Source organism: Doryrhamphus excisus, chromosome 2 (assembly GCF_030265055.1).
Source record: "Doryrhamphus excisus isolate RoL2022-K1 chromosome 2, RoL_Dexc_1.0, whole genome shotgun sequence".
Lineage (NCBI taxonomy): Eukaryota > Metazoa > Chordata > Actinopteri > Syngnathiformes > Syngnathidae > Doryrhamphus > Doryrhamphus excisus.
This window is the reverse complement of record NC_080467.1, coordinates 19197242-19213470: the sequence shown is the minus strand read 5'-3', so window position 1 is coordinate 19213470 and position 16229 is coordinate 19197242. Positions and strand designations below refer to the sequence as shown.

The 16229-nt window shown below is 40.4% G+C and overlaps 1 protein-coding gene and 14 non-coding genes across 16 annotated transcripts in view; all 15 read left to right on the top strand.

Annotated features, from left to right (window-relative positions):
* The window catches only part of tnksa (tankyrase, TRF1-interacting ankyrin-related ADP-ribose polymerase a), a 69693-nt gene that overhangs the window by 30767 nt on the left and 22697 nt on the right, over nt 1-16229 (top strand). The window contains exons 1-3 of one of the 2 annotated variants that reach the window (XM_058051324.1): nt 1144-1355; nt 1532-1568; nt 4816-4891. In XM_058051324.1, coding sequence (XP_057907307.1) covers nt 1298-1355; nt 1532-1568; nt 4816-4891 — 171 coding nt within the window. In that variant the 5' untranslated portion in view covers nt 1144-1297. Of the gene's footprint in view, nt 1-1143; nt 1356-1531; nt 1569-4815; nt 4892-16229 lie in introns of those variants that run through there. The other variant, XM_058051319.1, reaches the window with a different exon arrangement.
* On the top strand, nt 3489-3629 carry LOC131124169 (U4 spliceosomal RNA). Its single transcript, XR_009128828.1, has one exon. It is a non-coding gene; the product is annotated as a U4 spliceosomal RNA (small nuclear RNA).
* On the top strand, nt 4059-4199 carry LOC131124168 (U4 spliceosomal RNA). The gene has a single exon (XR_009128827.1). It is a non-coding gene; the product is annotated as a U4 spliceosomal RNA (small nuclear RNA).
* On the top strand, nt 5493-5633 carry LOC131124157 (U4 spliceosomal RNA). The gene has a single exon (XR_009128816.1). It is a non-coding gene; the product is annotated as a U4 spliceosomal RNA (small nuclear RNA).
* LOC131124165 (U4 spliceosomal RNA) lies at nt 6075-6215 on the top strand. The gene has a single exon (XR_009128824.1). It is a non-coding gene; the product is annotated as a U4 spliceosomal RNA (small nuclear RNA).
* On the top strand, nt 6644-6784 carry LOC131124162 (U4 spliceosomal RNA). Its single transcript, XR_009128821.1, has one exon. It is a non-coding gene; the product is annotated as a U4 spliceosomal RNA (small nuclear RNA).
* Nucleotides 7203-7343, top strand: LOC131124171 (U4 spliceosomal RNA). The gene has a single exon (XR_009128830.1). It is a non-coding gene; the product is annotated as a U4 spliceosomal RNA (small nuclear RNA).
* On the top strand, nt 7774-7914 carry LOC131124164 (U4 spliceosomal RNA). The gene has a single exon (XR_009128823.1). It is a non-coding gene; the product is annotated as a U4 spliceosomal RNA (small nuclear RNA).
* On the top strand, nt 8249-8389 carry LOC131124159 (U4 spliceosomal RNA). Its single transcript, XR_009128818.1, has one exon. It is a non-coding gene; the product is annotated as a U4 spliceosomal RNA (small nuclear RNA).
* On the top strand, nt 8806-8946 carry LOC131124166 (U4 spliceosomal RNA). Its single transcript, XR_009128825.1, has one exon. It is a non-coding gene; the product is annotated as a U4 spliceosomal RNA (small nuclear RNA).
* On the top strand, nt 9363-9503 carry LOC131124160 (U4 spliceosomal RNA). Its single transcript, XR_009128819.1, has one exon. It is a non-coding gene; the product is annotated as a U4 spliceosomal RNA (small nuclear RNA).
* LOC131124170 (U4 spliceosomal RNA) lies at nt 9922-10062 on the top strand. Its single transcript, XR_009128829.1, has one exon. It is a non-coding gene; the product is annotated as a U4 spliceosomal RNA (small nuclear RNA).
* LOC131124167 (U4 spliceosomal RNA) lies at nt 10493-10633 on the top strand. Its single transcript, XR_009128826.1, has one exon. It is a non-coding gene; the product is annotated as a U4 spliceosomal RNA (small nuclear RNA).
* LOC131124163 (U4 spliceosomal RNA) lies at nt 11047-11187 on the top strand. The gene has a single exon (XR_009128822.1). It is a non-coding gene; the product is annotated as a U4 spliceosomal RNA (small nuclear RNA).
* LOC131124158 (U4 spliceosomal RNA) lies at nt 11616-11756 on the top strand. The gene has a single exon (XR_009128817.1). It is a non-coding gene; the product is annotated as a U4 spliceosomal RNA (small nuclear RNA).

Sequence of the window (16229 nt, the reverse complement as noted above, 5' to 3'; positions counted from 1 at the left end):
CCACCCCACCCCACCCGTCCGTCTGCTACGTGAAGCTCATCCTCCTCGTCCTTATCTTGTGTAACTACATCACATTTGCCTCATTTACCCATTTCCTTCATTTTCCTTTATTGATTTTCCTTTTTCAGTGCTTTAAGTTTCTCTGCAAAGATAAACTTTCTTCTGTAAATGTGCGGGAAGGTTTGGATTTCTATTTATTTATTTATTATTCAGCACACTGGATTAATATACTAACATCTGTGACACTAACTCACATTTCCCCTAGACCTAGCTAGTCACCTTTGTAGGCACACTTTGTACCACACTCTCGGACTGTTAAACATAGTAAGTAAAAGGGGACCAATTGTGCTTATTTTCCGTGCTTTGGATGAGTTGCCGACCAAAACAATCTGCTGAATTTACTCCACCCTCGGCCCTCCTCTACGTACGGCCACTACGCTGTCATTTATCACACTCCCAAGCGCTCCCGAGGACTTCCGGATACATCGGTCTGTGTTTACTGATCAGTCCAGTCAGCTTTTCTTTCAAGGAGTTGTTCTGTCTTTGTTAGTACCGTTTGTGTTGAATTATTGGATTTCATAATTTCTTTTATACATCCATGTGCTCAGTGTACAATGGGAGTGATTTTTGTGTTAATGTAGGCACAAGTCAACTTAAATTGCCGTACTGCGGGTCCTATTGTGGTGCCTTTTCCAGATATGACTTTCTTCGGGTTACCCACTGTCTTAAGTCTTGCAGTTAGGGGTTGTAGCGCCACCTGTTGCAGCATTGGCAGCCTCCCTTTTCATATACTGATGTAGAATTTTGTCCTAAATGTGGCTGTTCCACAATAGAGGGAAACACTTTTTGGAAAAAAAAAAAAAGCAGTTTCCAAGAGTTGCTGTCCACCCAAGACTGATGGTAAAAATGTATTTATAATTACTGACCATGCATAATGTGCTAGTTTAAAAGGTTGGGTTCACAAGTGACGCTGCAGCCATGCAAAAAGCACATATGGGATGTGGATTATGTTATGACTGTCAGAGCAGAGAAGGGGGGGGGTGCATCGCTAAGAGAGGGAGAGCGAGCTGGAGAGAGGGTAAGGGCGGTAGGGGGAGGGGTTTGTTTATCTCTGTTGTGTTTTCTGACGGTAACAGCGCCTCCGGAGCCCACCGGTGGGGTGGGTATTAGACAAAAAGCGCGGGGGGTGACGGGGAGCGATGGAGGTCCATTGGCGATATGAACGACAAAGTGGGACGAGAGGCATGGACGGACGTACGGACGGATAGAGGCAGCGTGTGTGTCAGCCGCCTAAACAATGAACGTGCTGTGGTCGCTGCCGGCAACGCATCGTCACGGCAACCGGAGCCAGAGGGGTGCGCACTAAGCGGGAATGTGGAAGTAGGAGAGAGCGAGGGGGAGATTGTGAGAGCGCTTGCTCTCAAGAGATAGATTCTTCCTGTTTGTTTTTGTGTGTGTGTGTAATTTTTGATGGCATGCATTTGTGTTAGCGGCCAGCTGATTGACACCATGATCTTCTGTAACCATCTAGGTGAATACAAGAAGGATGAGCTGCTGGAGGCAGCGAGGTGAGTACCAGACGCTCTTTTGTTTTCCTTCCATTCTCCTCCTCTCCGCCTCCTCCTGCTTCCTCCAACTTTGTGGCATCCATGCATGATGTCTCCTCTCCTCCTCACATCCCTTCATGGCCGTCTTGCATCCTCGTGTCCTCCCTTCCTCCACAGCTTCTTTTTATTGCTTCCTCTTTTCAGTCATCCCTGATTCCACACCTTTTCCCTCTCCCTGTTATTGCTACGCTATTCCTTCCTTGTTGTTTGTTCTCTTCATTTCATTCATTCACCGTTTGCCTGATGCCCTGTCATCGCTTCCTTTTCGGTTGCACGCCACGCTTAGCTTTTACCATTAATGTTCATCCATAAAGGAATGTGATGGAGTGTTAGGGCTTCACAGAAAACACATTATTCGAACGATTAACCAGACAGGTGTGCATTTGAATGCAATTTAGTTGCCACTATTCAACTTAAACTACGTCATAAACACTCAAATTAGCGTAAATAATAGTCTAGCCTAGTCTAAAAAGCCCAGGTCTCACAGTAGGAACTGTGTTGTTTCAGTGTTGGCTGTGTGGATTAGGAGATGGGTTGTGCTTCCAGATGTTGGCCAAGAAGAAGCATGTGGCCGTTTAGGAAGGAGATGCTTACATAGGAACTGAGGATGATTCAGAAATACAACGTATGCCCGCATATTTCTGATTCAGCATTCGCAAACCTGCAAACTCCCTGGTTTTTGATCACAACGTTACAGTCGGCCCCCGTTTTGTAGCAGTTAAATTGGTTCCATACATGATCATGATAAATTAATTCCCCTGTTAATAAATTGAATATTTTGTAGTTGGAGCGTAGAAAACGTGTTTATGACTTTCTAAATGTGCTTGTAGACATAAAATAACACTACTTTAGTCACCTTTGCCCTCCTATTATTATTAATTGTTTACATCACATAACCCATATGCTGCAGGGATTTGAAATGGCCACTCGCTAGCGAGCTAGCCAGTTAGCCAATGTTAGAAAAAACTCTCTGAAAACTGAGCATTTAGAGCCATGCCTAACTTAAATATTTTCATCATCAACACAAAAGCCAAAAGCTGCAAACTTTCTATTGAAATGTTGAATTCTGTATATGGAGTAAAACATTCAAAATAATAAGAAAAATAAATGAGTTTTATGCCCGCCTTACATTTCCATAAGGGCACATATGGCATGTTTGGCCACACGTGTTGTTGTTGCAGGAAGTGTATGTGGGTTGTGTCTGTGTCTCTGTGTGTGCGCGTGTGCGTGTTTCCACCTCTTGCACATCTCATGTCAGATTGAGTGTGGGTGGGTGAGCTCTCTCCTCTCTCCCAGTCAGGCACACACACAATCACACACAGCTGTACCTCGGTGTATTATGAGGTCAGCAGGCTGTTCCAGAGTGACCTCTGAACTCAGTGTGTCGTTCTCACAGCTGAGCCACTGACAAGCCTCACTAATATATTTCTAAACGTTTTTTTTTTTTTAAAGAGGATCTATTCCTCCTTTTAATAGTTTTTAGCACCATAACTCCCACACATGGCTTATAGCAGGGGTGCTCACACTTTTTCAGCCTGCAAGCTACTTTTAAAATGCCCAAGTCCCAAAGTTCTACCTCCTACTATAAATATACAGAATATGTACATATATTTATTAGTGTTTATGTACATGGACAAGTATATGGAAGGATGTTTATTTGGCTAACTGATCAACTATGAATCTCATAATGAATTGCGATGCAATTATACTGTAGCATGGGATCATTTTGTTTAAATTTAATCAATACAAAATATTGACACATGACATCAGGACACTGAGAGTCAGAATTGAATTAAAGTTCAGAAGCAAGTCTTAATGGGAGACCGTAACTTAGGGTCGTAGGCCAGGTCATGGCCACCTTGTTTGTAATGGTCCAATGTTAGCTTTGCGCAGTGGCAGTATCGTAGCCTATGAGGTTTATCCGAGGCGTGATTATTGCTAGTTGAAAACTTTACCCAATACCCCGCCTTGACAACTTGAAAAATAGTTGGTTATGGCACTTTTTGGCAGTCTCTAAGGAGACTACTTACACTGTAAATGCAAATAAGTGTGTGACGGATGTTTGGGTGACAAAGCTGTCATCTAAGAATCTGATAATGCATTGTGGCATAGTGATACTGTAGCTTTAGAGAATTTTGTGAAATTAAATGAAGACACAGACACGTGACATTGGGATATTGAGAGCTTCAGAACTGAAATCACGTAAAGTTCAGAAATAAGTTTTGGTCCACCATAAACACTTCACCTATGAATCTCATACTGATTTGTGTCTCAATCAGGGCTTTGGATTATTTTATTAAATTTAATGAAAACCACACACAGACACGTGGCATTGGGACATTGAGAGTCAGAACTGAAAGCTATAAAGTTCGGAAGCAAATCTTTACGGAAGACCGTAACTTAGGCGTTTAGGCCAGGTCAAGGCTATCTTGTTTGTACTGGTCCAATGTCAGCTTTGCGCAGTGGCAGTATCGTAGCCTATGAGGTTTATCCGAGGTGCAATTATTGCTAGTTGAAAACTTTACCCAATACCCCGCCTGGACAACTTGAAAAATAGTTGGCTATGGCAATTTTTGGCAGTCTCTCAGGAGACTACTTACACTGTAAATGAACATAAGCGTATGAAGGCTGTTTGTTTGATGAAGCTGTCATCTAAGAATTCATGATGCATTGTGGCATAATAATAATGCCTAAATCCTTACATTTATTGATGCAATAAAGGTTGATGGTTGGAAAGGTGGAGGCATACAGGAAATGTGAGACTTGGTTTTATATGGTGAAATAGCAAGCAAGAGAGGGACAAAAAAGGGATAAGGTTGATCGAGTGATCGTTTTCTTTTGGTCTGGCAGCTTCTTTTTTTTTGATAGCTGACTCGGGAATCCGGGTTAGATTGTTTGCTGCCATGGCAACACTTCCCTTTGGTTATCCAGTGCCGGGGCAGTAAGCCCACAAACCTGGAAACCCATCAGAAACACGGACATTATCTTAATTCTTCTATAGCAAGCCTTGTCTTCTTTAGCAAAACACATACAAATCATGTCAGTCTGCAAATGAAAATTCTTCCCTTCAGTCCTTCAGGCTTCTTATCGCCATGCACCCCCCCCCCTCACTTCCATCTACACCCTCCCGCTGAGGAACAGCACTAATCCTCCATGGTGGCGCGGATGCTCTCTCTCGCTCTTAATTCGTGTGTATGTACATCCGCAGGAGTGGGAACGAGGAGAAGCTAATGGCCCTGCTTACGCCGCTTAATGTCAACTGCCACGCGAGTGACGGCCGCAAGGTAAGAACAAATCTTTGCAGCATGCAAAGAAAACACAGTGAAGCAGACACGGCACACAAGTACAATCTCAACCTCAGGAAAGTCATTAGGGTGATCCAGTCATCCACATTATAGGGCTTGGTTTGTATCTAATTATACAATCACCAGTATACATTAGCAGCCTTTTTGGCTACCAGGCATCATAATGAAAAGATATAACCAGAATAAACTATGGCTTGATAAATGATCACTCAGAGTGGTTTATTTGTCCTACCCCATCATCTAATCATCATCATTGCCATCATTGTGGCATAATCATATTGTAGCATTGGAGAATTTTGTTAAATTAAATTAAAACACAGTCACGTGACATTGAGAGCGTCAGAACTGAAATCATGTAACATTCAGACATAAGTTATGGTCCACCATAAACACTTCACCTATGAATTTTCACCTTTGCATAATTGTATTAAATTTCATGAAAACCATACACAGACATGTGACATTGGGACATTGAGTCAGAATTGAAAGATACAAAGTTTGGAAGCAAGTCTTTGTGGAAAACCGCAACTTGGGCGTTTAGGCCAGGTCAAGGCTATCTTGTTTGTAATGGTCCAATGTCAGCTTTGCGCAGTGGCAGTATCGTAGCCTATGAGGTTTATCCGAGGCGCGATTATTGCTAGTTGAAAACTTTACCCAATACCCCGCCTTGACAACTTGAAAAATAGTTGGCTATGGCAATTTTTGTCAGTCTCTAAGGAGACTACTTACACTGTAAATGCAAAAAAGCATGTGAAGGATGTTTGGTTGATGAAGCTGTCATCTAAGAAACTGAGAATTCTTTGTGGCATAATGGTACTGTAGCATTCAAGAATTGTGTTAAATTCAATGAAGACACATACACGTGACATTGAGTGTCTGAGCAGAAATAACGTTAATTTAAGAAATAAGTTATGGTCCACCATAAACTAACTTCAAGTTTTATAAAATAACTTCAGCTATGAATGTCATCATGATTTGTGTCGCAAACAGTGCTTTGGATAATTGTATTAAATTTAATGAAAACCACACACAGATATGTGGCATTGGGACATTGAGAGTCAGAATTGAAAGATACAAAGTTCGGAAGCAAGTCTTTACGGAAGACCGTAACTTAGGTGTTTAGGCCAGGTCAAGGCTATCTTGTTTGTACTGGTCCAATGTCAGCTTTGCGCAGTGGCAGTATCGTAGCCTATGAGGTTTATCCGAGGCACGATTATTGCTAGTTGAAAACTTTACCCAATACCCCGCCTTGACAACTTGAAAAATAGTTGGCTATGGAAATTTTTGGCAGTCTCTAAGGAGACTACTTACACTGTAAATGCAAATAAGTGTATAAGGAATGTTTCGGTGATAGCTGTTATCTAAGAATCTGATAATGCATTGTGGTATAATGACACTGTTGTATTTGAGAATTTTGTTAAATTCAATGAAGACACAAGACACATGACATTGGGATATTGAGAGCTTCCGAATTGAAATCACGTAAATTTCAGAAATTCGTTTTGGTCCACCATAAACACTTCACCTATGAATCTCATACTGATTTGTGTCACAATCAGGGCTTTGGATTATTTTATTAAATGTAATGAAAACCATACACAGACACGTGGCATTGGGACATTGAGAGTCAGAATTGAAAGATATAAAGTTCGGAAGCAAGTCTTTACTGAAGACCGTAACTTAGGCGTTTAGGCCAGGTCAAGGCTATCTTGTTTGTTATGGTCCAATGTCAGCTTTGCGCAGTGGCAGTATCGTAGCCTATGAGGTTTATCCGAGGCGTGATTATTGCTAGTTGAAAACTTTACCCAATACCCCGCCTTGACAACTTGAAAAATAGTTGGCTATGGCAATTTTTGGCAGTCTCTAAGGAGGCTACTTACACTGTAAATGCAAATAAGTGTATGAAGGATGTTTGGGTGACAAAGCTGTCATCTAAGAATCTGATAATGCATTGTGGTATAATGACACTGTTGTATTTGAGAATTTTGTTAAATTCAATGAAGACACAAGACACATGACATTGGGATATTGAGAGCTTCCGAATTGAAATCACGTAAAGTTCAGAAATTCGTTTTGGTCCACCATAAACACTTCACCTATGAATCTCATACTGATTTGTGTCGCAATCAGGGCTTTTGATAATTTTATTAAATTTAATGAAAACCATACACAGACACGTGACATTGGGACATTGAGAGTCAGAATTGTTCGGGAGCAAGTCTTTACTGAAGACCATAACTTAGGCATTTAGGCCAGGTTAAGGCTATCTTGTTTGTAATGGTCCAATGTCAGCTTTGCGCAGTGGCAGTATCGTAGCCTATGAGGTTTATCCGAGGCGTGATTATTGCTAGTTGAAAACTTTACCCAATACCCTGCCTTGACAGCTTGAAAAATAGTTGGCTGTGGCAATTTTTGGCAGTCTCTCAGGAGGCTACTTACACTGTCAATGCAAAAAAAGGATATGAAGGATGTTTGGTTGATGAAGCTGTCGTCTAAGAAGCTGAGAATTCTTTGTGGCATAATGGTACTGTAGCATTCAAGAATTTTGTTAAATTCAATGAAGACACAGAGACGTGACATTGGGATATTGAGAGCTTCAGAACTGAAATCATGTAAAGTTCAGAAATAAGTTTTGGTCCACCATAAACACTTCACCTATGAATCTCATACTGATTTGAGACACAATCAGGGCTTTGGATTATTTTATTAAATTTAATGAAAACCATACACAGACACGTGGCATTGGGACATTGAGAGTCTGAATTGAAAGATATAAAGTTCGGAAGCAAGTCTTTACTGAAGACCGTAACTTAGGCATTTAGGCCAGGTCAAGGCTATCTTGTTTGTAATGGTCCAATGTCAGCTTTGCGCAGTGGCAGTTTCGTAGCCTATGAGGTTTATCCGAGGCGCGATTATTGCTAGTTGAAAACTTTACCCAATACCCCGCCTTGACAACTTGAAAAATAGTTGGCTATGGCAATTTTTGGCAGTCTCTAAGGAGACTACTTACACTGTGAATGCAAAAAAAGCATGTGAATGATGTTTGGTTGATGAAGCTGTCGTCTAAGAAACTGAGGATTATTTGTGGCATAATGGTACTGTAGCATTGAAGAATTTTTGTTAAATTCAATGAAGACACGTGACACTGGGATATTGAGAGCTTCCGTACTGAAATCACGTAAAGTTCAGAAATTAGTTTTGGTCCACCATAAACACTTCACCTGTGACATTGGGACATTGAGAGTCAGAATTGTTGGGGAGCAAGTCTTTACTGAAGACCGTAACTTAGGCATTTAGGCCAATTCAAGGCTATCTTGTTTGTAATGGTCCGATGTCAGCTTTGCGCAGTGGCAGTATCGTAGCCTATGAGGTTTATCCGAGGCGTGATTATTGCTAGTTGAAAACTTTACCCAATACCCCGCCTTGACAACTTGAAAAATAGTTGGCTATGGCAATTTTTGGCAGTCTCTAAGGAGACTACTTACACTGTAAATGCAAGAAAGCATATAGCGGTAGTTTGGTTTCAAAGCTGTTATCTAAGAAACTGAGAATACATTGTTGCATAATGATACTGTAGCATTGGAGAATTTTGTTAAAATTAAATAAAAACACAGACACGTGACATTGAGAGTGTCAGAACTGAAATCATGTAAAGTTCAGAAATAAGTTATGGTCCACCATAAAAACTTCACCTATGAATTTCATAATGATTTGTGTTGCAAACAGTGCTTTGGATAATTGTTTAAAATTTAATGAAAGCCATATACACACACATTGGGACATTGAGAGTCAGAATTGAAAGCTATAAAGTTCGGAAGCAAGTCTTTACGGAAGACTGTAACTTAGGCGTTTAGGCCAGGTCAAGGCTATCTTGTTTGTAATGGTCCAATGTCAGCTTTGCGCAGTGGCAGTATCGTAGCCTATGAGGTTTATCCGAGGCGTGATTATTGCTAGTTGAAAACTTTACCCAATACCCCGCCTTGACAACTTGAAAAATAGTTGGCTATGGCAATTTTTGTCAGTCTCTATGGAGACTACTTACACTGTAAATGCAAATAAATGTATGAAGGATGTTTTGGAGATGAAGCTGTCGCCTAAGAAAGTGAGAATACATTGAGGAATAGTGATACTGTAGCATTTGAGAATTATTTTAAAATTAAATGGAAACACAGATATGGGACATTGTCAGAACTGAAATCAGGTAAAGTTCCGAAATAATTTATGGTCCACGACAAACACTCCACCTATGAATGTCATCATGATTTGTGTCGCAAACAGTGCTTTGGATAATTGTATTAAATTTAATGAAAACCATATACAGACACATGACATTGGGACATTGAGAGTCAGAATTGAAAGATATACAGTTTAGAAGCAAGTCTTTGTGGAAGACCGTAACTTAGGCGTTTAGGCCAGGTCAAGGCTATCTTGTTTGTACTGGTCCAATGTCAGCTTTGCGCAGTGGCAGTATCGTAGCCTATGAGGTTTATCCGAGGCGTGATTATTGCTAGTTGAAAACTTTACCCAATACCCCGCCTTGACAACTTGAAAAATAGTTGGCTATGGCAATTTTTGGCAGTCTCTAAGGAGGCTACTTACACTGTAAATGCAAATAAGTGTATGAAGGATGTTTGGGTGACAAAGCTGTCATCTAAGAATCTGATAATGCATTGTGGTATAATGACACTGTTGTATTTGAGAATTTTGTTAAATTCAATGAAGACACAAGACACATGACATTGGGATATTGAGAGCTTCCGAATTGAAATCACGTAAAGTTCAGAAATTCGTTTTGGTCCACCATAAACACTTCACCTATGAATCTCATACTGATTTGTGTCGCAATCAGGGCTTTTGATAATTTTATTAAATTTAATGAAAACCATACACAGACACGTGACATTGGGACATTGAGAGTCAGAATTGTCCGGGAGCAAGTCTTTACTGAAGACCATAACTTAGGCATTTAGGCCAGGTTAAGGCTATCTTGTTTGTAATGGTCCAATGTCAGCTTTGCGCAGTGGCAGTATCGTAGCCTATGAGGTTTATCCGAGGCGTGATTATTGCTAGTTGAAAACTTTACCCAATACCCTGCCTTGACAGCTTGAAAGATAGTTGGCTATGGCAATTTTTGGCAGTCTCTCAGGAGGCTACTTACACTGTCAATGCAAAAAAAGGATATGAAGGATGTTTGGTTGATGAAGCTGTCGTCTAAGAAGCTGAGAATTCTTTGTGGCATAATGGTACTGTAGCATTCAAGAATTTTGTTAAATTCAATGAAGACACAGAGACGTGACATTGGGATATTGAGAGCTTCAGAACTGAAATCATGTAAAGTTCAGAAATAAGTTTTGGTCCACCATAAACACTTCACCTATGAATCTCATACTGATTTGAGACACAATCAGGGCTTTGGATTATTTTATTAAATTTAATGAAAACCATACACAGACACGTGGCATTGGGACATTGAGAGTCTGAATTGAAAGATATAAAGTTCGGAAGCAAGTCTTTACTGAAGACCGTAACTTAGGCATTTAGGCCAGGTCAAGGCTATCTTGTTTGTAATGGTCCAATGTCAGCTTTGCGCAGTGGCAGTATCGTAGCCTATGAGGTTTATCCGAGGCACGATTATTGCTAGTTGAAAACTTTACCCAATACCCCGCTTTGATAACTTGAAAAATAGTTGGCTATGGCAATTTTTGTCAGTCTCTAAGGAGACTACTTACACTGTGAATGCAAAAAAAGCATGTGAATGATGTTTGGTTGATGAAGCTGTCGTCTAAGAAACTGAGGATTATTTGTGGCATAATGGTACTGTAGCATTCAAGAATTTTTGTTAAATTCAATGAAGACACGTGACACTGGGATATTGAGAGCTTCCGTACTGAAATCACGTAAAGTTCAAAAATTAGTTTTGGTCCACCATAAACACTTCACCTGTGAATTTCATACTGATTTGTGCCACAATCAGGGCTTTGGATAATTTTATTAAATTTAATGAAAACCATACACAGACATGTGACATTGGGACATTGAGAGTCAGAATTGTTCGGGAGCAAGTCTTTACTGAAGACCGTAACTTAGGCATTTAGGCCAATTCAAGGCTATCTTGTTTGTAATGATCCAATGTCAGCTTTGCGCAGTGGCAGTATCGTAGTCTATGAGGTTTATCCGAGGCGCGATTATTGCTAGTTGAAAACTTTACCCAATACCCCGCCTTGACAACTTGAAAAATAGTTGGCTATGGCAATTTTTGTCAGTCTCTAAGGAGACTACTTACACTGTAAATGTAAAAAAGCATATGAAGGATGTTTTGTAGATTAAGCTGTCATCTAAGAAACTGAGAATGCTTTGTGGCATAATGGTACTGTAGCATTGGAGAATTTTGTTAAATTCAATGAAGATACAGACACATGACACTGGGGTATTGAGAGCTTCGGAACTGAAATCACAGATTTCAGAAATAAGTTATGGTCTACCATAAACACTCATAATATGTACGAATCTCTTAATAATATGTGTCGCAATCAGGGCTTTGGATAATTGTATTAAATATAATGAAAACCACACACAGACACGTGACATTGGGACATTGAGAGTCAGAATTGAAAGATATAAAGTTCAGAAGCCTTCATGGAAAGACCATAACTTAGGTGTTTAGGCCAGGTCAAGGCTATCTTGTTTGTAATGGTCCAATGTCAGCTTTGCGCAGTGGCAGTATCGTAGCCTATGAGGTTTATCCGAGGCGCGATTATTGCTAGTTGAAAACTTTACCCAATACCCCGCCTTGACAACTTGAAAAATAGTTGGCTATGGCAATTTTTGTCAGTCTCTCAGGAGACTACTTGCACTGTAAATGCAAATAAGTGTATGAAGGATGTTTGGTTGATGAAGCTGTCATCTAAGAGTTTCATAATGCATTGTGGCACAATGATACTGTAGCATTCGATGATTTTGTTAAATTAAATGGAAACAAACACAGACCTGAGTTTGAGAGAGTCAGAATGTAAACTTCAGAAGAAATAAACCTGGCCAGAGACCTTGTGGTTTTCAGGTGTGTCCATGACCTAACAAGGTTGACTCCACCCCAACCATTGTTGTTGGCTGGCAGAGGTCTTCCTACTTTGTATCTTAACAACTGTTGTTCTGCAAACCAAAACAGTGAAACCATTCTTAGATGGGACAGGCCTCTTCCCTTAGAAGATACATATTTAGGTCCTGCACCTAGTTTTTGAGCATGAAAGACAAATTGAATGGTCCGGTTGTGATCGATGCAATTTCCTGAGAATGTGAATGACATTTTAAAAACATCTGTTTGCCAGTGGGATAGTCTCACACCCACGTATCATTGTGTTGTTCAAATCTGACATACCAAACTGTACAAAGGAGGAACTCAAACAAGGGTTTTATGAAAACTGACTAAGGGGTATGCATGTGAATGCACCTTCAGTCTGATCTGGTTGATCTTGTTGCTATAGGACAACTCGGAGCACAATAAGGAGCTTTGGGGGTTGTGCAATTCTTGGTAAATATCATATTAATGCTACGGCAACCCTGTGGGGGTTTCTGCTATAATTATAGGTACTTTAGAGCTCTTAAATATGCTCGTATGCAGCCTGCTTGTATTATATCACTGCCTTACCAATAATTGTTTTGAGATCACATATGACCACTGTCTTCTGGGAAGTGGGGGCGGGTCAGGGGAATTAAATCTCATCCAAAATGCAACTCACAAACAAAGAGTGCACTAAGGGAAGCTGAACACGGTGCTTAAATAGATGACATGAAGAATATCCAGCATGAGGAAAAAAGCCCAAGCTTGTTATAAAGTGACCTCTCCGACATCATTTGCATCGCTCTTCAAATTCCTCCGCAGCCATTTAGATGGAATACATTTTCACGCCAGTGCAATTTCATCCCTGTTATGGTCTTAGGTGTAAAATTAATTGCTTGATGGGGATTACATTCGACTGCGAACATTAATTTTGCCGAAAATCCTCCTTAGTGTCTATAAGATACTCAAGAAAGCTAACACTTGTCATTCTCAGTCCTACATTGTACATGTACTGTACATGCATGCTCGCATTTTATGACATATTGTAGACACATAGATCTGTACATAGATTAGTATATCAGTAAAGTTGGGCAATGTGAATTTATTCTTGGGGCAGTGTCACATCAGTACCTCAAACATTTAAACAAGAAATTATCACTTGGAGCCAAAATCCTGTTGACATTTCCGTAAAGTTTTGTTGTTAGATTAAGCTGGGCAAAGAAAAAGATTACAATCACAATTTATGTCTGAGCACGTCAATTACATCTTTTGTATTAAATTTAAATGCACCTTTTGGAACAGATCAGGTTGAAAAGTCAGATATATGGGTTTTGCATCCTTTGTCCTCTTTGGACTCTTGACTTCTGACTACAAACCGTACCATAATTGTGATGACAAAGAAATCAGGAGCATTAATGAACTTGGGATGCATCATGACGCTCCAGTGGAAAACCTCATTATTTATTTTCCTTTTATGTAATAATATATCTTCCATTTCTGGAAAACCTATTGCCTTCGTTTATACACTCAGGTGATTGAGGCCCCATCACAGGGGATATTATTAACACTGCTGAGTAGAGAGCGTTATCAGGCTGCCTCAACCCAACACACACACACACACACACACACACACACACACAAACACACACACTGATTGCTTCCTCTGGAAACATACAGTACCTGTCCATTCTGGCTGCATAAGACAAATGTCCCACTTAAACACCCCACACTGACTCTCAGCCTCTTATACTCTATTTATCATTCAGAGAACACATCCCATCTTTGAAATGAAATGGGTATTTCTCTCTATTGGGAATTGGGGATCTGTATTTTTACCGGTATGCATTGCGACGGCAGAAAATGAGTGAATTTGGCAGCCAGAGAGTCAAAAGGAGAGAAAAATCCAGTGATTGACGACGTGTTTAAATGTTTATTATGAGAGCTTATTTTCTTGGGAGTGCCAACTGACTGTGTTTTTATCATCACCTTGTGATGGTGAAAATCTCTCTGAGTGTCATTCATCTCATGGAAAAGGCTTTGGTAAATAGCAGTGGCAGGTAGGTTTGAAGTAAAAGACAAGGGATGTCACAGCCAACAACGTCTAATTAATATTCATTTTTTCAACACATCTATTCTTATCTGATGGTCTCCCACCGAACCTTTGATGGGTCAGCACATACGAACAGTAGCCAAAGTACTTATTTTTGTGAATGTATTCTGAAGCTCAGAGATTCCACTCCCTACAAGACACTACAAACATCTATCAGATGGCAGATGACAAAGAGAGAACAGACCTCCCTTAATAAACTGTTGTCAATGACAAATTGGGCATCTCTTGCGTATGAAAGCCTCGGGCATGTTGTAATTGAAGGAGGAAGTGAAGCAGTTGTAGTTGGTAGTTTGTCATAAGATGACATACCGTGGTGCAGGACTTCAGACTGCGACTAAATGGTCGCATTTTGCGACAAAATATGACACATAGCGAGTATATTTTTCATGAGTGACCAGATGAAAGTCCGCCGGTTGACGAGGGACACACTTTATCTCTTGTTACCGTGAGAATGAACAATAGTCAGTAAAAGTGGAGTCAGTTGACGACAGCCTAAGCCTATCGATGCCATTTTTCTACCATCCGTGTTTATACATTTTGCCTGTTGTCTAAAGAAGAACAAAGTCACATGACTTATCGCCTTTTAAATCAAATGGTGCATTTGCTATGTTACCGTCATCAAACTATTGGTGTACATACGCAGCAAAACGGTGACAATGATTGTTCAGGGGCCGTGTTACGTCGTTATGGCAACTGCTGACAGTTAGCAGTCATTGTTGTCATGGGAACAACTTGACAAGGTGCATTAAGAGAGCAAATTGTGAGGCAGAAAAACGCAGTGGCACAACAAAGTGGGAATTAACACCGTCATAGTTGAATGACATTTTTGCTTTAGCTCGGATGCTTATGTGGATAAATGTTTCTCCCTGGAAGCATCTTGTTTCTGTGGGGGGGGATACCAAAAAAGATAATTGTTCAGCGCAAAAATGCAGAAATGAGCATTTTCAACTTGGTTGGATCTTATTCTCCACATCTTTCTCCTGCTGTTTATTTCCCTCAATGGATTCGCATCCCCCACTCCAAGCCCGACTGCTTACAGAAAGGCTTTTAGATGATTAGAAACAACAAAGTAGGATGTCTTATGTTATTGCCTTTGTTCCCTTGGAGTCTGACGTGTGTATTTTAAATGTGTCCACCCTAGCCAACTCGCTTTGCATTATATATACCCTTAAGGCTCACTTCATTCATCATAGACTTGCCCTCGGCCACACAGCGTGCATGAAATGTCGCCGCCAACGGCAAATGTCATCTCAAGATAGATGATCAAATATCTGTTCAGAAGTCATGTTTAAACATTTACATTTAGACCTGTTTCTTCGTTACACCATCAATCATCCATACATGTTAACATTTTTGTATTTACTGAGATGCATTTTTTCCCCTCTAAATCTCTGGAGAAAATCTCTCCTGGTCTTCAGTGCATGTTTTAATGCAGGATAAGAGCATGTTATGTGGTGTCATCATGCCTAGGAATTGTGTTAACAGCTTGAGCTGACCTTAACCTTGCCAGCTACATTGTTGTGGCAGCAGAAATATTGTGCTTATATAAAAGAAACACAAAAGGGTCACAGTGTTGCTTTGCAGTTCATGACGTATGTTTTTTCTTCCTCTTCTCTGAGCATGAAAGCAGCCTGGTGCAATCGTTAAAATGAAATTAATGCATGATATAGAATGGTGCAAGGCTGTTGAATTTCTTTTTTTTTCATACAGTGTGTATCATACAAGGTTATTCTGATAGAATAAGTAGATTGACAACCTTTAACTCCTCAGCTTGACATTGCCGTGATGCAACAGCGCATGTGTTGCTGGTAGCTGACGCTTAAAGATGTTCTCAGGACCTGATTAAATCTTTACACGCGTTTGTACATGCTGAGTGAACCAACAAGGGCACGGGCAGGATCACACACACACACACACACACACACACACACACGCACACAAGCAATGATGCTGCATTTACAATGAGGACGATGACTAACACGTCCTGCTCCTTCCAAATGCTGCTGTCTTCTCATACATCTCATACATAAAGGGCCTTGGCTGAGCACTACCTCGCTGCCTGCAGACATCACTACTTACCGTTAGACGATAAACCGATATTGTCCAGCACTTCATTTCCAATATCAATATTGGCAGCAGCTCTTCCCTCA